Here is a 23,792-nt window from a genome sequence, read left to right as displayed (position 1 = left end):
TCTGGTAAGATACTGGTTTGCTGTATTCAGCCCATCACAGGATTAAAGCATCTCTGGCTGCGAGCAGCAGCACTTGAAGTAGACCATGATCTCCTGGAGAGAGTGAATGAGTGTGTTAGAGAGATGACATTTAGATATTGATTACACCTGTGATTTTTGTTGAACAAAAAATAAAAATAAACGATTGCCTGTCTTTTTTTGTAATTGTGTAGACAGCAAGTTTTTTTTTGTGTCGATATGGAAAATTTTGTCAGAAGCAAAAGGTATTCATGTTAAATAATTATGTTATTATATTATATATTATGTATACATTGTGTTGTTTTAATAGTAATGGGTTGATATTTTATGCATACAATATGGATATAATTTGTTATAGTAAAGAAGACAAATGTAGATCTCTTTGACTGCCATCATGCATACTGCACCATATTTTATTTATTTAAATGCATTTATTTTTGTATGGTGTTTCTTGATCATCTTTACAAAATTACATTTTGAAAATACATTTCTCATTCATTTAAATCTCGTTTGTAGTTATTTTCCACCTTTTAAATAAATGAGTAAAAATACGTAACATGCAGCAGATCATTATACAGTTTCACAAATTTGACACTTTTTTTGGTGTTTATATTTTTTAGTGTTATAATTTGGTAGTTAAAGTCAAAAAGAAAATTATGTAATTTTGGGGATGTTGAAGAAAATTTACATTTATGAATATAATATTTTCCCAACAAAATAAATATATTTCCTATATATTCTGTGTTATGTTTACAATAAGAAAAATAGCAAAATATATCACACATCTATTAAAGAATTCCAAACAATAAAAAATTCCCCTTGGAGTAATTATTTTCCTCGACTGAAACACATTTCTTATAATTTTATTACTACATTTTGGGTCTTAAATACACTTGTCGTCAACCAAAAAAGTCAGCTCCCTTTTTACAATCACTTCAAACGATAGACGACATTTCATTAAGTGAACAACACCATTAGTTATAGATTTAACTATCGTAAGAAATTCCTTTTAAACAACAAGAAAATTGTATTTAAACATGAAATCACAATAAAAATAAACATCCCCTGTGGATCTAGTATATCGCAAAGATAAATAATACGCTGATCTCCATGATGGTGGCATCATTTTAACCAATAAAACATCAACATCTGATCCTCTGTGATTCTCAATAACAGCAGGTGTTCATCACTAATGCACAATCATTAATTAATTAGTCTCTTAATTATCTCATTAACTGTAACTCTTTGAGGACTTGGGATTTGACTCGAGACTCGTTTGTGTCTTGAAAGGAATGACTTGGTTCGTCCTCTGGTGAAATCAGCTGCTGAATAAACACATGGCAGGACTTTTACTTTCTGACCCCTGGACTTCACACCTCTGTCTGTAATATATCTGCTTGTGTTACACTCTTTGGCCAGCAGGTGGTATTGTGAGCAAATGAAGCCTCCAGAAATGAACCCTTTTGTGAAGCACTTGGCTGAAAAGCTTAAAGCTTAATGAAGCTTCATTTCACCATCACTACTCTGTAGTATGCATGCTGAGCGGTGTTCATTTCATTGTTTCGTCTGGGCTGAGCATGTGTCCTCATGAGTCTGCTGGCTGGGTTACAAAACTAGTAGAGCAACAGGAAAAAAATAAAAATAACAACACTTACATTCTGACATACATCTCTCACACTGCACAGAATAGAGAAACATGACTCAGGAAAATGTGAATTTTACAAAAGTTACGAGTCATGAAAGTCATTTTTCTTACAATATCTGACAGCAACAGATGAAGATAAGATGATATAGTTTAGTCCTCAATTCAGTTTATCAGTTACTCCTAAACTCCTTAAAATAAAGAAGGGGTTTCTGGTCTAGGTACGACTAATGGATACATGTGCTCACATATTAATTTGAAATAGTTATGTTTTTAACTTATAGCCAGATTATTATTGCTTTCTTTGCTTCTCACATTACTAAAGAAAATAACTGCATGGACACTGCTGATATATTCCACTCGTATCCTGAAGGAGGAGCAAGTGATGAGGAGCTCGACAGAGAAAGTGAAACTATTACAGCAGGATCTGTTTCGTCAGACGAGGAAGTAAACTACATTAAGAGAGAAAAACACGGTGAGTATCACGATTTCTCAATCATCTTTGATAGTCAAAATCAGTCCTGACTGGTTTACAGTGAAGTACAACAGCAGTATCAGATATATTGAAAGTAGTTTAAAAGACATTAGGAGATAAAACACAGAGTCTGTAAATCATCAGATTCCAGCTTTACTTTCAGTTTAACACAGTGCTTGTCTGAATTTATGCAGTTTGTGAATAATTTGATTCTGTGTAAATAATGTCAGGAAGAAACTGTTTTTCATGTGTGCAGGTCATTACTGAGGACTGACTGTTGAGACAGAGCTGGATTTGAGAAAATTATTACTGAGATGATTAATAACTCACTCTGAGGATCAACATCTGTATCTGCTTTTAGATGAAACCATGGCCTCCAGAATGAATCTCTCTGAAGAACATCACACACAGATAAAGACAGTCAAGAGGTGAGAGAACGTGAAATATTTCATTTTTAATGTTCAGAAACAATAAATGCATACTACAATAGTATTTTAATTTATAGTCAGATTCAGGGGGATGAATCAGGTTTAGCTGAACACATCGATGTGTCTGTGAGGAAACATCCTTCAGATCTCTGCAGAGAGGAAGACTCTTCTGTTGAGTCCAGGTGAGATATTATGAGTGTCATATATACTGTAGGTGAGGTGTGTTATTGTCAGCAGTGTCTCTGTTGCTGCTGGATGTTTCTGTGTCTGTCTGTATCTATATGTGTGCATCGGTCTATTTTATTCTATAATGCATGAATGAAAAGGGCACATGGGGCAGATTCCTTTTATATACAGACAAATAATACTTTAATCTTTTAACTCTCGAGTCACAACAGACTCCTCAAGTGAAAGATGAACATTAAAGGGAGGTTGAGACAGTAAAGGTGTTTCTGTCGGAGCAGTGTGAGATTTTCAGAAACAGTTTTTATTATTGTTGTGTTTCAGTCTGTGTGAGAATGAATCTCCTGAACCCAGCTGTGTGTCCATGAAGAGTGACGCGTCAATGGATCGTCCAATGCATTTCAGCTCGGGAGACTCATCTGCTGATCTGAGGTGTTGTTTAGTTTACAGTATAAGAAATATATATAAGATATTCATTCATTTACTGATGTGTATTAAATACAGTAATACATATTTACATAAATATTCAATATTTGTTTAACTACAGTAAAAAACATGAAGGACCAGAATCACATTCAGCAAAGAAGAACTTAGACTCCATTTTCAAGGTTGGTTTTGTGTGTGTGTGTGTGTGTGTGTGCGAGAGAGTGTGTGCGCGTGTGTGTGTGTGTGTGCGTGCGTGTGTGTGCGCGTGTGTGTGTGTGCGTGCGTGCGTGCGTGCGTGCGCGTGCGTGCGTGTGTGTGTGTCCATCCCGACATAAGCCTCTGGGTAAAAGTATTAAGAAATAGTGAAATCTGTGAAATCCTCTCTGTAATAGTCGCGTTTACTTTCCTACACGTCAGATAATTTGTAGGCCAGTATAAAGCAGATCAATGATCACTAAAGTAGAGAAGCTGAATCCATATGTAACCTGACTGCTGCACAAAGATGAACATCAATCTAGCAAACAGCCAATCCAGTCAAACTCCCTCTTTTAACCTCAGTATCTGTAGACGCTGATGTTTGAGCAAACAGTGGAAGTTATTAACAGATGTGATATAATTCAGTGATGTTTATTCATGCCTTTGACTAAACTACAAAAAAGAAATTCAGGCTTGACTCTTGTGTGTTGATCCTTTGGTTCACTTTCTCTGTGACTGAATGGAGGTTTATTGTTTGAATATTCACTATGATTTCAGGAGCTTGAGCACAAAATCATCTCTGTGATGAAGAGTGAGCTGAAAAGCTTTAAGAAACTACTGAGTCCAGATTACCCAGAATGCTCTGAAAGAGACCATCATGATGACGAGGGTCATAACAGAGTCAGAGAGGGGCTTCTGAAGATCACACTGTTGATCCTGAGGAAGATGAACCAGACAGACCTCGCTAACACACTACAGACCAGTAAGAGCTCTGATCAGCAGATTATAGCCTGTGTTTTTATTATGAATCTTCTGTCTTCAGTCACTAATGTTCCTGAATCTCACGACACAATCTAATATATAACATATCAAACCTAAAAACCAGTTTCTAAAATATTGCTCTGCCAATAACAACAATTAATTTCTTTGCTCAGAACTGATGCCTGTGTATCAACAAAAACTCAGATCCAGACTACAGGATAAATATCAGAGAATCAGTGAAGGAATGTCCAATCATGGAGACTCAACACATCTGAATGAGATCTACACAGAGCTGTACATCACAGAGGGAGGCAGTGGAGAGGTCAATAATGAACATGAGGTGAGACAGATTGAGACAGTGTCCAGGAGACCAGAGACACAGGAGACACCAATCAACTGCAACGACATATTTAAACCCTCACCTGGACAAGACAAACCCATCAGAACTGTGCTGACTAAAGGAGTCGCTGGAATTGGAAAAACAGTCTCTGTGCAGAAGTTCATCCTGGACTGGGCCGAAGGAAAAGCCAATCAGGACGTTCATTTCATATTTCCACTTCCTTTCAGGGAGCTGAACCTGATACAGAAAAATCTCAGTCTTGTGGATCTTCTGAACCACCTTCACACAGAAACCAAAGAATTTAATTCAGCAGTTTATGACAAGTACAAAGTCATGTTCATATTTGATGGTCTGGATGAGTGTCGACTACGTCTAGATTTCCAAAACAATCGTAGCTTGTCTGATGTAACAGAATCAGCCTCAGTGGATGTGCTGCTGACCAACCTCATCGAGGGAAACCTACTTCCTTCTGCTCTCCTCTGGATCACCTCTCGACCAGCAGCAGCCAATCAGATCCCTCCTGAGTGTGTCCACCAGGTCACAGAGGTACGAGGATTCAACGACCCTCAGAAGGAGGAATATTTCAGGAAGAGAATAAATGATCCGAGTCTGGCTGATAGGATCGTCACACACATCCGATCATCAAGAAGTCTGTTCATCATGTGTCACATCCCAGTCTTCTGCTGGATTTCAGCCGCTGTTCTGGAGAGGATGATGGGTAAAGCAGAGCGTGCAGAGATCCCCAAGACTCTCACACAGATGTTCACACACTTCCTGATCTTTCAGACCAAACTGAAGACACAGAAGTATGATGGGAAATATGACATCGACTCTGATCAGGCTAGAAAGACTATTCTGTCTCTAGGAAAACTGGCTTTTGAACAGCTGGAAACAGGGAACCTGATCTTCTATGAGGAGGACCTGAAAGAGAGCGGCATTGATGTCAGAGAAGTGTCCGTGTACTCAGGAGTTTGTACCCAGATCTTCAGAGAGGAGTCTGGACTGCAGCTGGGGAAGGTGTACAGCTTTGTTCATCTGAGTATTCAGGAGTTTCTTGCTGCTTTATTCAAGCTGCTGTCCTTTTCTGAACAAAACACAGGACTGAAGAATGAGTTCAGGTCACCAATGACCAGTTTACTGAAGAGAGAAGTGGACAAGGCCTTACAGAGTGAGAACCGACACTGGGACCTTTTCCTCCGGTTCCTTCTAGGTCTCTCACTAGAGTCTAATCAGACTCTCTTACAAGGCCTCCTGAGAAAGACAGTAAGCAGCTCTCAGATCAATCAGGAAACAGCTGAATACATCAAACAGAAGATCAGAGAGAATCGCTCTCCAGAGAAATCCATCAATCTGTTCCACTGTCTGAATGAACTGAATGATCGTTCACTGGAGCAGCAGGTACAAACATACCTGAGAGGAACAGATATCTGTCGTCTCTCTGGAGTCTCTCTGTCTGCTGCTCAGTGGTCGGCTCTGGTGTTTGTGCTGCTGAACTCAGAAGAAGAGCTGGATGAGTTTAATCTGAGTAAATATGATCGATCAGAAGAGTGTCTCCTGAGGCTGCTGCCAGTGATCAAAGCATCTAGAAAGGCTGAGTGAGTATTTTACACTGTCTTTGTTTTATTGACTTTATTGTGTACAGTAGGCCTGTGTTTCTCTACACTGTTTCTGTATATTTTGAGGTCTTTCTTATTTGACACTCGGCTAACATCACAGAGCGCTCTACTAATGACCTGAAGTGTTGAATCAAGTGTGTTTGATAAGAGAGATTCATCCAAACTGTGCAAAGTTGAGGTGTGTGTGTGTGTGTGTGCGCGTGTGAGTGCATGAGTGCGTGTGTGTGTGTGTGTGTGTGTGTGTGTGTGTGTGTGGCCGCGCAGAAGAAATAATGAATTGGGAAAGTAATTTGATTGAATTCTAGAAAAAGTGAAAGAGCTGCAATGCTCGGTCAAACCGCTATAGAGCTGCTGCCGCTGTAGAGTCAGAAGCGGTGAATGCGGTTTACAGGTTTCATAGAAAGAGAATGAGTCGCTGTAGAAACCGAATACTTCAATGTTTGCTGAATAAACAGCTCAAATCGAGAGCCAGCGTCACGTCCTCATGTATTAAAGAAGAGTGGCTTGATTAAGTGCTGGAAATAGAGGAGGATGGACACAGAACGATAACAAAACTCAGAGACATTTACAGTCACACACAGCTGTATTGTGCACACTGTTCATAGCGATGTTTAGATAACTAGATAATAATTCACATGTTCACGTTTTCTGAAAATACCCAGCAAGCGATCGCATCCCCGGATGGTCTACTATTTCAGGCAGATTTCTGAAGTGTGGATCCGTGCACCTCTAACGGCTAATATTGCCCACAATCCATTGCGCTTTAACAAAGTATTTAGTTCAGAACTACAAACACGGATAATAAGTATTAAAAAACTACAGACATGACGGATGTGTGCGACGGACGGTTATATGAGGGGTACCAGCAAGCTATTTTGCGTTTAAAAGATGTCTAATAGCCGTTCAATCACAGATCTGACGTCTAGACTAAAACAAGACTGAATTTGGGCTGTCAGTGAACATTTAATAGACGTCTAATAATATCCCAAGAATAGACTAGACATCAAATAGACAGCTAATGAATGCCTTCAGATATACATCTAATAGACAACAAAATGGCAATCCATCCAAACAAATGAAATATACAGCTTTTATTAAGAAAAATAAACATTTTTAATGTCTCTATTTTAAATAATTTATGATATTTAAAAGAAAAAGAGCATGTTATCACACTTAACATTAAAACATTCTGGATAAATGACAACATAAAAAAAGATTAACCCTTTTGTTGGTTTACTTATTTTAACAAATAAAACAACCAACAGTGAACTTAAAGGAAGTTATTAATTATTGGTTTTATTTCTTGTTTAAAATGCTTCCCAGCTGCGTTCCTCAAGTTCAGCTCTGTTGCTGCCGGGAAGCTGGTTATACAATACAATACAAGAGCAGAGAGGAACATCAAGTGAAGTATAGGCTGACAAAGTCAGTAGAGATTTAATTTGTACAACCTTATCATTAAAAGATCTCGCAAAATCCTCACAAAGCGAATCAGATACCTCCGGAAAATGATTAATAGTGGGATTAAGAACAGAATCAATCATTGAAAATAAGGCTTTGGGCCTAGTACTGTTACATAAAATTAACTCAGAGAAATATTTACGCTTAGCAGCATTAGCAGCTCGCTGAAATGCCGAGAGGAGTCCTTGAGGATTTCATAAGAAACTTGTAATCTATCTTTGTTCCACTTACGTTCAGCCTTCTACAGGTCTGTCTGAGTGAACGAGTGTGTCATCTAACCAGGGCTTAGAGACGTGCTTATGCTTTTTCTTCTTAAGGGGAGCAACAACATCTAAAATATTAGAACAGGTAGAATTAAAACAGTTTGAATGTTCAACAGCATCTAGATTGCTTAAACATGAGTCCATGTCCTGGTTAGCACGTAATTCAGAATATAAAACTGTAAAATCCTTGCTAGAGCAACCGGAAAAGACACGAGTCAGCCGTGCACGAGGTTGATGCTTATGTGTAGTTCCAGTAGAAGGTACAGAAAATAAGATTGGCAAATGATCTGACATGCCTGAGTCTAAGATGTTAATGTCCAATACAGGCAAACCACGTGATAAAATTAAATCCAGAGTATGACCCTGAATATGAGTGGGGCCAGACACCCACTGATCAAAATCAAATGAGTCAATGAGACTTCGAAACTCTTTTGAGAGTGGTTTAGAGTCACAGCATACATGGATATTAACATCTCCCAGGATTATGATTTTGTCACGGCTAGTAACAATATCCCCCAGAAACTCAGCAAACTCATTGAGAACATCTTTGTTTGGCGGGCGATAGATCAAGGCAAACACCACTGAGTAGTTCGGCTGAAACAACAGCACTTCAAAAGTGCAACGAGGGCTAGTTTTTAAACAGTTATCACAGCATCTGCCAAATAAGAGAAAACATTAGCATAAGAAAAGCTTTTTTGACAATGTTTTACTTTAATTACTCTAATTGTGACACGGAGTCATTCTCTTTTGCTTGGATGTCTACTAAAAACAAAAAGGAGATATATATTGTGTATCACCATTCAGTGTATTAAAAAAAGAGAGAAGAATTAAAGATTTGAATATTTAAACAATCGGAATAATTTTGTTTCTCAATTACAAGTTGCCTATATTTAGGTCACGACTACCAGTAAGTCACACTTTTTGATGCCGTTGGTATAATAATCAATATTGACGGCATACAGACAAGTTGTCCGCTGGGTCTGTGGTGTTCTGCGCAGGTGCATCATCTGCATTTATGGTTAATTCAATTCAGTTTTATTTTCATTTATACAGCACTAAATCATAATATTATGTCATAGCACTGTTAATACCTAACTCAAAACACAACATTTCAACATTTAATATATATACTGTATGTAGATGTACCAAACATATACTACCAAAAGAAAAATATACCATCTGACACATTTAAAAACACTGAACAGTCTTCAGTCTGGGTATCACACTAATGTGTTGTTAGTGTGTTAAATGGTGAGTGCTGTGCTAGACACACGCCAGCAGCCTGATGTTGTTGGTCCTCTGGAGGGATCTGGAGAGAGCAGCAGGTGTAGTGAAGACAGACAGTGCTGTGTTCTCGTGGAGCCTGTGGTGTCCTGCAGTATTCCTCTCTCAGAGACGCCATGAGGCCATGCTAACGACATGCTAGTAACTTGCAAATATTGCTAGCATCATGCTAGTAGCATTGCTAATCATGCTAGTAACATGCTAGTCACATGTTAATAATGCTAGAAACATGCTAGTGACATGCTAGTCACATGCTAATCACGCTAGAAACATGTTAGCAACATGCTAGTCAGATGTTAATCATGCTAACAACATGCTAGTAATATGCTAATCATGCTATAAACATGCTAGCAACATGCTAGTAACATGATAATAATGCTAGAAACATGCTAGCCACATGCTAGTCACTTGCTAATCATGCTGGCAACATGCTAGTAACAGGTTAATTGTGCTAAAAACATGTCAATCATGCTAGAAACATGTTATCAACATCTATCTAAATGTTCAAACTTCAGGCTTTTACAACTGCTTTAAACTTTCAGGCTAGGCTTTCTCAAGTCAACCTTAAGTTTCTCTTGACAAACTTTTTTATCTAGTTGTAATTGCATTTTTATTTATAAAATGAAAGACAGTCGAATAATATCAATAATATATTATAATGTGTATGAATGTTACATTTAACAGCTTGTGGGATGCATGTCATCATATTATCAAATGCAAGTAAACTTTTAAAACATTAAAATGATTTTTGGCATAATAAATAATGCTATATTTAATAATGCTGTAAAATAATTAAAATATAAAAATAGGCTAATTTAAATGTTTCAAAAGTTCACTTGCATTTGATAAGAAGCTGCTTGGGTGAAAAGGACATGTAAACAATGTTGAGGCTATTTTAGTTTGTTTTGATATTATATTATGTTTGGCCTATATTATAAATCTAATAAATAACTGACCTTGATTTTTAATGGAGTCTCTTGCTCATCAAGGTTGTGTTTATTTAAAAAATACATTATTGTGAAATATTATTGCAATATCTAATATTGGTTTCCTATTTTAATACCTATATTTTATAATATAATTTATTGCTGTGATCAAAGCTGAATTTTCAGCATCATTACTCCATTCTTCAGTGTCACATGATCCTTCAGAAATCACTCTAATAAGCTGATTTATTATCAGGGGTAGGTTTAGGTGTAGGACGATAGAAAATACAGTTTGTACAGTATAAAAACCATTATGCCTGATGTCCACACAATTCACAAAAACAAACGTGTGTGTGTGTGTGTGAGAGTGTGTGTGTGTGTGTGTGTGTGTGTGTGTGTGTGTGAGAGTGTGTGTGTGTGTGTGTGTGTGTGTGTGTGTGTGTGTGTGTGTGTGTGTGTGTGTGTGTGTGTGTGTGTGTGTGTGTGTGAGTGTGTGTGTGTGTGTGTGAGTGTGTGTGTGTGTGTGTGTGTGTGTGTGTGTGTGTGAGAGTGTGTGTGTGTGTGTGTGTGTGTGTGTGTGTGTGTGTGTGTGTGTGTGTGTGTGTGTGTGTGTGTGTGTGTGTGTGTGAGTGTGTGTGTGTGTGTGTGTGTGTGTGTGTGTGTGTGTGTGTGTGTGTGTGTGTGTGTGTGTGTGTGTGTGTGTGTGTGTGTGTGTGAGAGAGAGTGTGTGTGTGTGTGTGTGTGTGTGTGTGTGTGAATAATCTCATAGTATTCAGGCGTCAGACGTAAGATTTGACTCGTTAGATTTTGACGTAGCAAAGAAAGGATTTTTGGTAACACTTTCTATGAAGCCCGTCTTTATTATACATTATAAAGGTATTCTTAAGGTATTATAATGAATGCGTAATGCATTATAAATAACTTTATAATATGCTGTATCATCTCATGAATATTCATAAGAACAGTTTTAATGTATTATAATATGTTATTTTACTTAAAGTAAATGTATTTATCTGTCTATTTTATTAATCTGTCTCCCTACGACTGTGATCATAAGACTTCAGTAGATATCAACACATGAACATAGATAATAGATGATAACATTTGATGAAAATGAACAGAATATATTTGGAGAAAAGCTGCATGTTAGTCGCTGAATAGGGCTTCATGATTTGCTTTTGATTTTTAGGTGATATTTCTTGGTAAGTGAATTATAAACAGTGAAAAAACACTCATAGGTAGTTATTTATGCAGTTTATTTTATTATCAAAGCCTGTGTGATAACAACCTGAGGCTAAAAGCTGTGATATTAATGTTGTCCACTAGAGAGAGCCACAGGATACAGAATAGGACTATTTGAAGCTTAGTTATAAAAATCAATTTCCATACTTTTGAACAGAAATAAATGCATAGAACACTTTAATTTAACTCTGATGTACTGACCGTATAGTTTTATATAATCAGTGTACATTGAAATCTGTGAATCTTGTCCCAAATTTTTCCAAATGTTTTTGTTTTCTAATAAGCTGTCTTACAGTTTTTCTCGAATACTAACAGAATTCATGAAACAATTCACCTTTTTCTATAAACACAATCTCTATAAACACATTTGTATTATACTGCCTTCTCTTAGCAATATATGCTGCTTACAAGAGAGCCGTGAACTGGTTGTTCCTGGTTGTTGTTTTACTAGTTATTATACTTCTAATAAATAATATTGTCAGTTTATTAATTAGCTAATATATTGCAGTGTAAATTTACTCGTCATATTTTAGTCAAAATATTATGACTGTAGTGTTAAAACAAGCTTCAACTTTCCAGTTTTGTCCCTTGTTTCTTGGCCGCTGTGGGAGGTGTTGATGCAATAATCCGACGCGTGCAAAGTAGCATGAATAGATCCAGAAAGACTTGTTGAAACAATAACTGAAGTTTATTAAACCAAAATTAGCTTGAATTGCAACATAAAACAAACAAATAACTTAAATGCTAATTGCAGGCTTGTTGCACCGTGCCATCTTAGCTGCGTGCGCACGGTCGAAAGACTGTATGCTCTCGCACCAGCACCCCTCTCCTGTCAGGGGGGGCATATCCTTTTAAACATCTTCCCTTCACACCCACAGAGGACACACACTCAGAGAAATAAACAACATTAACAATAAAGCAGCAAACTAGTATTTAAATGAACATATAGAAAAATGAAATTAGATAGTAAGCATGGCTCCTACAATAACTAAGATTAAGAAATATTCATGGATTTGGAGGTGCTAAAATGTTATAACATACAGGTTTTTTCTTTCTTTTTACTCAAAACAAAAGAAAAAAAACAGTAATTTATAGCATTTAAGACATTTCACGAAATCACAGCAAAAGTTACTGCAGACGTCACGTATCTTCTCACACAGCTTCACACACGAGAAGAGGGCAACAAAAGTGTTGTGCTTCTTATCTCACGCCATCACGCCGTGTGTGTGTGTGTGTGTGTGAGAGAGTGTGTGCTTGCGTGTGAGAGAGAGAGTGTGTGTGTGTGTGTTTGCGAGAGTGAGTGAGTGAGTGTGTGTGTGTGTGTGTGTGTGTGTGTGTGTGTGTGTGTGTGTGTGTGTGTGTGTGTGTGTGTGTGTGTGTGTGTGTGTGTGAGTGAGTGAGTGAGTGAGAGAGAGAGAAAGAAAGTGACAGTTGAGATTCAAATTCATGAACATTCCGCCATTTTAAGTCTATGGGATTTTTCTGCCTGCTTTTTCGTCCGCTGTGTGAACATCGTAGGTCTGATTGCTTAGAAAAGATACAGCACTCTTCTCCTCAATGAGCCGGTTGATTTGACACCTCATTCATGGGTCTGTGATAAACGGTGAATGAACTTAACTCATCTTTATTTTTTCTGTGTTTTCTCTGCAGTCTTTCCTTCTGTTATATTACAGAGAAAGGCTTTGCTGCTCTGAGTTCAGCTCTGAGATCAAACCCCTCACACCTGACAGAACTGAATCTGAGCTATAATACACCAGGAGACTCAGGAGTGAAGCTGCTTTCTGCTCTACTGGAGGATCCACACTGTAAACTGAAGAAACTAGAGTGAGTGTTATTATATTACTGAACACAAGAACTGTGTGAAAATACTGCCAAACAAAAACATTTCATGTTAAAGGGATAGTTCACCCAAAAAAGAAAACTCTGTCGTCACTTCACTTATCTTCAAGTCATTTCAAAACAGTGTGACTTTCTTCTGTGGAACATAAGAGAAGATATTTTGAGAAATGTTTTTTGTCCACACAATGGAAAGCAATGATACCCAAACTACTGTGTTTCACAGAAGAAAGAAGGTCACACAGGTTAGGAGCGACATGCAGGGAAGTACATAAGTGGTGTGCAGCGAAGCTAGTATTTGTATCTGTAACAATCACAAAATTATTCGTGTCTGTATCTGTATTCGGATAAAACCGGAAGTAGGCGGAGCTTGAACCGGAACGTCGTACAGTTATACTTGATAAGACCATTATGTCTATGGTTTTACGCACTGAATTAATAAAGCATTAAAAAAATGTCTAAGGTTTTACAGCCTTTCTTTTTTTACGTAGTTATCACTGAACAAATATGCCATGTTTGACTAAAATATATTCTTTAATGATTATAATGTTTATTTAAATATCTTCTTACAGTCGGAGCCGATACTCTTGTATAGGCAGTGCTTCGAGATGCAGTGCGGTTATGCTTCAGGGAACGCGAGTTCGAGTCCCATTTTGGGGACCTTTCGTGATCCGATAAATAAATATTTAGGTATCTTCCAATTAAAACAGTAAGGGTTCCTATGCAGCGGTAACACTTTACAGTAAGGTTCATTAGTTAACAACATTAGTAAACATGAACTAAGAATGAACAATACTTCTACAGCATTTATTAATCTTAGTTAATGTTAATTTCAGCATTTACTAATGCATTATTAAAATCACAAGTTGCATTTGTTAACATTAGTTAATGCACTGTGAACTAACATGAATAAACAATGAACAACTGTATTTTCATTAACTAACATTGACAAAGATTAATAAATAGTGTAATAAATGCATTGTTCATGTTAGTTAATACATTAACTAATGTTAACAAATGACACCTTATTGTAAAGTGTTACCTCTGCAGTGTAGAAATATGGAAATTGATTTAGGTAATTTCCAGGAAATGCATGGAAAAAGGCAAGAGCAACACTGAGAGCAATACTTCACACACTTGTTACTGCGTTGTAGTTTTAGAGGTTTATGTAAAACAACATGATTTCCTTCGGCTCACCGGTTCCTGCGCAGTTTAAACAAGTATTTCACTCAAGTAACTTGCAGGTCTGGAAAAGTATGGAAAAAAAGAGCACAGTAGCTATAGCCTATGGAAAAATATTTGTGTTTCGACTATTTGCTCTATTCAGTGTTATAAAATATAAAATTAATTTCTAAAAATAAATTGATCATACAAGTAGAGAGCTTTCATGACAAACGTTTAGTAATCATCTGAACACGACTGAATTAATTCAAGGCACACTTTATCATTACGCGTAAATCTTTAAGCAGGCTTTTTTTACTTTACTAAATAATGCGTGTGCCACGCAAACCATCAAAAGATAAAGAAGCAAACATGTAGGCCTAGTAGAAAATGTATCTGTATCTAAGCTGATTATTAGCCTACTCTTGACAGAGAGCTAGTTTGGTTTTTGAGAGACGTGCAACGCGGCTGTTTGATTGGTGATCGCGCTGTGCTTAGTCCGTTCATTCGTGTATCATATCGTAGCCTATAAGGTTTAAATCACTGCCTTTTAAATATACACAAATAACAGAATGTGTATGATGTATTATTTTAGTTGATATTACTCTTGTCAAGCTCTGATTTCTGAGAGATGCCGGAGAGTCAACAGCAAGCGGTGTTTGATTTGTGCTCTTTTCATTCATAAAGTTTAAATTCATTCACTTCACACACTCATTATTGCGTAACTTTAGAGGTTTGTGTAAAATATCGTGCTGATCCCCTGCTCACCTGTTATCTAGCAAACACCAGACTGTGCTGCAGCCTCAGACGAATATTCAGACAGAATTATTCATTATCCGTTATTTGTTTTAAAAGCCATTATCCGTGCCTTTCTGAATAAGGTATTCGGCTTTGGGCACACTCCCAACGTACATTATGACCATTTTTATTTTTGGGGGAACGATTCCTTTAAGAATCAAAATGTGAATTATCAAATACAATGATTATACTGAATGTGCTCAAGACAAATGTATGTTTGTATATACACTTATAGACCATTAAACAACAATGTATGTAAGTGTAAGCCAAAATTAAACATACAGATCAATAATTACAAAAATGACAGATTAACAAGTCTTTCTCCAATCCATGATCTACATGTACTCCGTGGCACCAAGTCTTGTACAGTTTAATCAGTCTGAAGAGTATTTAACTGTCCCAACACAGGCATAATCTCTCCTGTGTATGTTTTCAGCGTGACTCTAGTGATCTCCAGTGACTCTGTTGAACGCAGCTTGGGATTGTTTCTCAGATATGATACTCACAGCTGCGCCGGTATCATTTTCCATCATAATTTCCTTGCCATTTACATTAAACGTATCTGTGAATGACTTTCTGCTGTTTTATCACTTCACAGTGAAAACATGGGCAATTCAACATCCTCTGCCTCCATATATTTAATATTTTTCTCAGCATAAGGGTTTTTTTTCCAACCAGTGGCGGCTCGTGGGTTTTAAAATAGAGGAGGCACACTAATTGACCTGGGGATCCCTGCTAATTAGTATTATTAACGTATTTGCTTAACCACTTTAAAATGGCTTTTTGTTTGCTTTTAGTCAGAAAACATAAAGAAAAGGACTCATACAGCAAGATAATATAATTGCACTCGCCTGGTCTATCACTTGAAGCAATCCATCTCTTCTTAAAAGTCTGTGTTATGCCATTTAATTAAGCCGACTGCTGTAGCCTATATATCCAGCTTAGGCGTGTTCTCCCTTTATTTTTTAATTTGTATATACACTGTTTGAATGACAGCTTGGTAAATCTGTTGGCGATCAAATATTCAATATCGCTACTATAAGTAACTTACTTCGTACATTATCAGCTCAGCGGGAGCCGTTTAAACTAATATCATGTAATTTACGTCTCTATAATGATTGGTTGATACACCAGAAGGAGGCGAGCCTCTGTTGCGAGGTTTCTTTTCTCAACACTCCTCAGCGCTGAAAGTGAACACTCGATGCTGATTGGCTATTTTGTTTTTTTACCAACAGAGGCACGAGAGCTCAGCTCTCCCCCGGCCTCGCCTTCTCTGTCACTTCCGGTTATAATTACATCAGCAGATTCGCCACATTCACGTTTCATGATAGAAGAGCGGCGCTTTCCAGCTTCAGTAGCATGTTATGATATTACAGCTGTGAAATTACGAACAAAATTTTGAGATATGAACTGAAATGAATTGTGAATTTTATTAACATTAAATCGTTCTCCTTCCATTTTCACCTCAAAATTTTGGCTGTGCCTCCTTTGCCTCCCCGACGAGCCGCCACTGTTTCCAACTTCCATCTTTTCCTCTGCAAGCTCTCTTGATATGCCCAGTTTTCCTGCAGTTATGGCATTTTGTATCTTTGAAATGACACCTGAGCGCTGTGATTTTTGCCGTGACATCTATAGCACTTCTTCCCTCTTGATATTTGCCATAAAGACCCCGAGCGCTTGTTATGTGATCCACTTCTTCCCTCTTTGGCTGGAAAGTCCACTTTATGCACAACACCCGAGTGCGAGTCATGTCCTCTTAGGTAAATAGTATGTAGAATTTTGAAGTGTATTCCTTTTATTTTATTATTAATACAATATTTAAAAGGAATTAAACAAGCTCTTCTCAGTCAATATTCTCAATTTTAGAGTTCAGAAAAAATTCCCCTCTAGGAGATATTTTATTTTGTTTTTGGAAAATATTACAAATATGTTTGTTATTGCATTTTTTCTCAGTTAGCTCAACACCTTCTAAAATTAATTTTGGGTTTGTCACAGATAAAGAATTATAACAAATGTGACTTTTGACAAGTTGACGAAGTGTTACAGGAATAGCTTTAATAACTGAATTAAATTCCCTAAACTGTACGAGAAAACTGTAAGTCGACATGAATTGTTCGTAAGTTAAAAGATTCCCAGAATTGTCAAACATTTTTATAAGATGATTAATGTCTCTGTTGAAACAATTTGTTAAAAATAAAGATTTATTTGAAGCAGTTATATTTTCAAGAGGTATGAGGAGAGAAATTGTGACAGTAACAAATTTTCCAAGCGAGAAGGGCTTGCTGATGAAATTTGGATAATTTGAGGGGAATTTTAGAAATATTATAATCACATGTTAACAGAAATTGCAAGCCACCAATTTGATTAAAGAGACTATGAGGAATATGGTTCCAAAGATAATTAGGGGTGATCAAACACCTCTTAAACCAGTTAATCTTAAAGGTGTTGTTTACGTCCTCAAAATAAAGCATCTCCAGACCTCCTTCAGCCTTCTTGTTAGTGAGAACCCTTTTTTAAGTCTTTGGGATTTATTTTTCCTAATAAAAGAGAAGAACAAATTATTAATTAATATCCTTGCAGTTATAATCTTTAACATGCAGTGATGAAGCGGGATAAACAAACCGAGATAAGCCTTCCGCTTTGGATAATAAGCTACGACCATAAATGGAAAGATCACGTTGTAACCAGCAATTTAACACTGCTTTTGTCTTCTTTAATCTAGAGGAAAAATTTAGGTTTTGCCTTTCAAGAACATTTTTTGTAATAAACATTCCTAAGTATTTGACAGGATTTTACTGGAATGTTCATTATATATTTATCATTTAAAGTGTGTAAAGGGAGGATTTCACATTTAGATACATTTAACGTTAAGACAGAAGCCCTTGAAAAATTATTGATGAAGGAAATAGCATTGGGAATAAAAGATACGTTCTTTAAAAATAAAGTAGAGTCATCTGCCAATTGGTATACATTAAGTACATTAAGTACATTATCAAAAATTTTAAGACCTTGGATTTCATCATTATTGACAATTGATAATAATTCAACTACTAACAAAAATAAAAAAGGGGAAATTGGGCAACCTTGATGCACTCCGCGATTAATATTGAATCTTTTAGTGGTGTAAAACATCTTATATTTAGAAACAATATTTAGAAAATTATTCCCAAAACCAAAAAGTGCTATAGTTTTAAACAAGAATTCGTGTTCAACTGTGTCGAACGCCTTAAAAAATCCCAAAAAGAAAGATCGCACCATCTTCTACATTCTCAGCATAGTCCAAAAGGTCAAGCACCAGCCTAATATTATCAGTTATGTGACGACCTTTTAGAAAGCCTGTTTGATATTCACTGATTATGTTATTTAACCCTTTCCGTAATCTGTTAGCAAATACCGAAGTAATTAGTTTATAATCAGTTGTTAGAAGGGAGACGAGTCCTTTTCCTCGAGTCGAGTCAAGTCTGGAGTCATTTCAAGTTGAGTCTGAAGTCTATAAAAATGCAACTCGAGTCCAAATCACTAACTCGAGTGCCCATCTCTGGTATGTTTGTATATACACTTATAGACCATTAAACAACAAAGTATGTAAGTGTAAGCCAAAATTAAACATACAGATCAATAATTACAAAAATGACAGATTAACAAGTCTTTCTCCAATCCATGATCTACATGTACTCCGTGGCACCAAGTCTTGTACAATTTAATCAGTCTGAAGAGTATTTAACTGTCCCAACACAGGCATAATCTCTCCTGTGTATGTTTTCAGCGTGACTCTAGTGATCTCCAGTGACTCTGTTGAACGCAGCTTGGGATTGTTTCTCAGATATGATACTCACAGATATGGTATCATTTTCCATCATAATTTCCTTGCCATTTACATTAAACATCTCTGTGAATGACTTTCTGCTGTTTTTATCACTTCACAGCGAAAACATGGGCAATTCAACATCCTCTGCCTCCACATATTTAGTATTTTTCTCAGCATAAGGTTTTATTTTTCCAACTTCCATTTTTCCTCTGCAAGCTCTCTTGATATGGCCAGTTTTCCCGCAGTTATGGCATTTAGCATCTTTGAAATGACATACCTGAGCGCTGTGATTTTTGCCGTGACATCTATAGCACTTCTTCCCTCTTTGGCTGGAAAGTTCACTTTATGCACAACACCCGAGTGTGAGTCATGTCCTCTTAACTGCGGCGTCTTTCTCAGCCGTCTCCATGCTCAATATGATCTCAAACACACGTGCAAACATCAGATTTGATTCTGACGCAGGTAGCTGCTCCCATTACGCTCGAGAGTGTGGTGACCTGCCTCTCCTGACTTACGTCGTTCACCACAAAGAACTGTTCCAGCCGTTAAATGTAAGCTGAACAAGATTCTGCTCTCAGAGCAAATTCACCTGTACTTCCAATGAGCGCCATTATCAGAGCATAACTTTATCCTCCTCAACAATTTTTCTGTTGTGTATCTGACTGAAAGAATATGCTTGAGACGAAGGTCTCAAACAACTTTACTTTTCTTCGTCCGCAAAACTGCCGCCAGAACAATCCCATCATTCCTCAGCACTACTGAGCTACGGAGTCCCTATTGTTTTAAATGAAAAAATTGTAAACATAAATATATCACAGACACTATGAACAAGCGTTATTTCATTTTATAAAAGAAAACACACTTTTCAAATCAGACATATTTTTATTGATATATTTATACGGACATATTTATAACACATGACTACTAATTATTGATTTTAGCTGTTTTTCTCTTTCTTTCTCAATTACATTATGACCATTATTTTTACTTTGAGGTGAAAGATTGCTTTAAATGTAAATGTAAATCAAAATGTAAACGATCAAATATAATGATTATACTGAATCTGCTGAATGCACCTCTCACTCTTAGATTCATCTTTGAACAATTGATGTTATGTATTTATTATCTCTAAATTGGATTCTCATTGTCTAATTATTTAATTAGCATGATACATTTTTACCTGACAAATAAAATGTAATATTTGATTTATTCTGAGTTCTTCTGAAATGATTATGACTAGCAGATCATGTGGATGCTGATGTTTCCTCAAATCTGTGTCCAGGACAGAACAGACTAAAGGCTCATGGATGAATGGAGCAGTAGCACGTCATCAGAGACCTTTTGATTTCTGTCTGTCACTGAATTAGCAAGTTGAAGTGATCGAAACTACACTTTTTGTTCTGAGCAAGCAGTTGGTGGCTGACTTGAAGTATAGGTTAACCTTTCACCTCTGACTAAGTTCAGACTTTCAGACGAGTGTGTGATCGTGAGATTCATGACCTCCGGTCGGAGTGAGACTCAAATACGACATCAGGTCCCTGATGAATGAATAATTGGAAGTATAGGATTTCCAGAATAATCAAATATCTCAATTAAAATTAACCAATATTTCTGATTAGTAACTAATTAGAAACACATTCTAAATTTAATGATCACTTGAAAATTGGAGTCAGATTAAAGCACGAGTGATAGACCTTCACACATTATACCTTCATCCACGCCGCTGGATTTCATCATTGAGCCAATTAATGACCCTTACAAGACTTATATGTCATAGTTATACTATAATGTTACTCTTATTTGAACATTATCACCTGTATAGAACTACAAACAGTTTGAAGAGTGAAAACGATAAACTGGTTCAGCATCACAATCAGGAATCATGTGGGTAGCGTGCAGTTAAATTAATGTCTCTATAGCGCCGATCCTGGTGTGAGAGAGAAAAGTAGAGCTCACACAAACACACTCTCAGCCTAAAGCTTAAACACAATCTCAGAGATCATTCATGTTCTTCACTCTCTGCAGGCTGATTAACTGCAGTATTGGAGAGGAAGGCTGTGCTGCTCTGATTTCAGCTCTGAGATCAAACTCCTCACACCTGACAGAACTGGATCTGAGCGGTAATACACCAGGAGACTCAGGAGTGAAGCTGCTTTCTGCTCTACTGGAGGATCCACGCTGTAAACTGAAGAAACTACAGTGAGTTATTGATTCAATGCTTTAATTCATTATCTTGTATTAAAGCAGATCTCAGTGTGTTTTATCTTTCTCTATATTGTACAGTATTTGACAGTGGAAACTCCACAAGCTCCAAACAAGTGAATCAAAACAACACGTCCTGAACAAGACTGTCTCCTGGACATTAATGCTGATACTGATCCAGCAGTTTCATATGTGAAGGATTTTGTTATTAATTTTCATTCAGCCTACATTTTTTTCCAGTCTCATGGGAACATTTTTTAAATAAGTAGATTGGACATACTAACTGCACTTTAAATGTTTAGTGTGAAATTACAGTATATTCCAGGTTAATAACTGCATGACTTTCACAGTAATTTCACAGCGGGACTTCTCTTGTATCTAACTGCACTCTCAGAAATTTCTTGTAAACAAACAGCATCATACTGTGTTTCAACAGTTCATATGTACGATGAAGGTTCCCAGCATGCAATGCAGCACGAATAGATCACGCTGTAGAGTTTAATTTTTTTTAATTCTTGTTGGTTTTATTTGTGCTGTTGAACTTGTTTTTTGGTTCACTTTTAGCAGTTTGTGTTGTTGGTTTATTTTGTAATGTTGTGTTTATTTGAGTGTTACCATTGCTGTGTTTTGTATGTCGAGTATTGCTGTCACATTTCTGAATACAGTAATATATTGTAAAATAATACTGTTTAATCCTGTAATTTTCTGGCAATTTTTTTAGTATAGATAGATAGATAGATAGATAGACAGACTTTGTATATTTTAGGATTTTGTATATTGTGATTATGTAGTTGTAATGAAATTCATGGCCATATTGACATCCCCCACTTAAAATTTTCATTTAATTATTATTATTTTATTTTTTTTGTATCTTCATGAAACTTTTGTATATTGTTAATATGTAGTAGACATGGAAATCATGACATATCACCCTTATGTGGGGTTAACATATGTTTCTAAATATAGTACATTATAATATAAGCCTGAAGATGACAAGAAAATTCATTAAATTTAATTCTAAATATAGTATATGACATATTGGGTCAAATATATCTTTACCTCTGAAAAGCACGTTGTAGTTTTTTTTTTTTTTCTTTCTGTGTTTAAGGGATATTCCACCCCAAAATTAAAATTTTGTCATTAATCACTTACCCCCATGTCATTCCAAACCCGTGAAAGCTTCATTCGTCTTCGGAACATAATTTGAGTTATTTTAGATGATAACCGGGAATTTAATGAATGGGCTCCCAATATGGTGGACGGTCAAAAAGTGTCATGAGTCTGGGTCCGTGATGATCCCTCTCACCACCAGAGGTCGCCACCTCCCGTCTTCCTGGACTCAATTGCCATTACTCCACACACCTGCCACTCATCACACTCCCAGCTGTTCCCCATCACCAGGGACTATTTATACACCACACTCCCGCTACTCTGTCTGGTGGAATTAATAATTGTTTGTAAGTTGTTGTAGTTGCCGGTTGTTACTCTGTGGGCACACGCACTGTGTTGCTGTCTGTTGTGTCCCGTTCTGTAACAGGTTTTCTTTTTGCCTTGTTGGCTTTTTTGTTGTTTATTAAAGTGGCTTTTCCCTGCATCTGGACCCAGACCTTGTTCCTTCCTTGCACATCGCTTCTCTGCCGTGACAAAAAGTGAGATTAGATGCAGATTGATGGATGTGACTCAGAAGGAGTAGTAGAACATCCTACAATATGAGTTAACCTTAATTAACCTGTTGTTACTCTGTACACAAATCAACTTATTTTGCTCTATTGCATAAAATGACCAACTTATTGCACAGATTGTGTGACAGAGCAACACTGGTTTACATAAATCCTTATCGTTTCAGTTTCCTTACCTGCTAAGTAGCTGTGGGTGCACACACACTGTTAGTGCTCAAACACGCCGCATTTAACCCATCGTTTACATCCCTACCATTTGTTACAGACCAAACACACACATGATAAGGGGCCTATGAGAGGGCCTTGGGTTTACCCATCACTTTGCCCCATGATGGTCATAAATACAGCATATGAGTGAAAAAGTCACATGTCTGAAAAAGATGAATACATAAAATTAGTGATATTAATATATACAAATATCACTGGATCCCACATTCCTGCTACAGTTCCTTCAGTATGTGAATGTTAACAGTAAAATAACAGTCTGCAGCATTAATATGCAGGTAATGGAAGAGTACTTTGTCTGGAAGTCAAAGCTTAAGCAATAATTTGCAACTCATTACTTTTCTCTGTGAACTATATATATGTGATGCATCTCACTTTATCACAAACATGGAAGCAAAATGCCAGGGTTTGTTCAAGATGCACAAATATACGAGTCATTGTGCTGCAAGTATAAATCATGCCACTTTACACATGACTCTACAGATAACCAAATTATGCCACTTTACACATGACTCTACAGATAACCAAATCATGCCACTTCACACATGACAGTCTTTAAATTCTAAAATTAAAACGCAGTTGCTTTGATTATTGAAGGATAAGGCTAACTGCCCTCTCTGATTATTTTATCCAGACACTGCGCACAAGTACAGTTTAACCAAACCTACAGCACAACAGATGAAGGCCAGGTTTGAGCCTGGATCCATTAGACCACAGAGAAGGCGGAGAGAAAATTCATAATTAAGACTTCAACGTCAGGAACATTTTGCTTATAATTAAATGTTTATATCCTGAAAAGGAAAAACCACTGGTTTTTAAGAAAAA

General features: G+C 36.8%; 1 protein-coding gene and 1 pseudogene across 2 annotated transcripts; one reads left to right on the top strand and one right to left on the bottom strand.

Annotated features, from left to right (window-relative positions):
* Positions 1-23,792, bottom strand: part of LOC131529977 (NACHT, LRR and PYD domains-containing protein 12-like) — a 274,625-nt pseudogene that overhangs the window by 216,101 nt on the left and 34,732 nt on the right.
* LOC131529979 (NACHT, LRR and PYD domains-containing protein 12-like) lies at positions 1,275-22,655 on the top strand. 2 transcript variants are annotated; one of them, XM_058760027.1, is made up of 10 exons: positions 1,275-2,135; positions 2,497-2,563; positions 2,641-2,745; positions 3,071-3,178; positions 3,294-3,354; positions 3,926-4,130; positions 4,303-6,064; positions 12,909-13,082; positions 20,887-21,060; positions 21,145-22,655. In XM_058760027.1, exons 1-10 carry the CDS (start codon positions 1,928-1,930, stop codon positions 21,149-21,151), a joined length of 2,871 nt encoding a protein of 956 aa, XP_058616010.1. In that variant the 5' UTR covers positions 1,275-1,927; the 3' UTR covers positions 21,152-22,655. The 2 variants fall into 2 exon arrangements, with proteins under 2 accessions (XP_058616010.1, XP_058616011.1); XM_058760028.1 differs by having other exon boundaries at positions 1,276-2,135; positions 2,392-2,563.

This window comes from Onychostoma macrolepis, chromosome 22 (genome assembly GCF_012432095.1).
Source record: "Onychostoma macrolepis isolate SWU-2019 chromosome 22, ASM1243209v1, whole genome shotgun sequence".
NCBI lineage: Eukaryota > Metazoa > Chordata > Actinopteri > Cypriniformes > Cyprinidae > Onychostoma > Onychostoma macrolepis.
The sequence above is the reverse complement of the archived record's forward strand: the minus strand, read 5'-3'. Positions and strand labels throughout refer to the sequence as shown.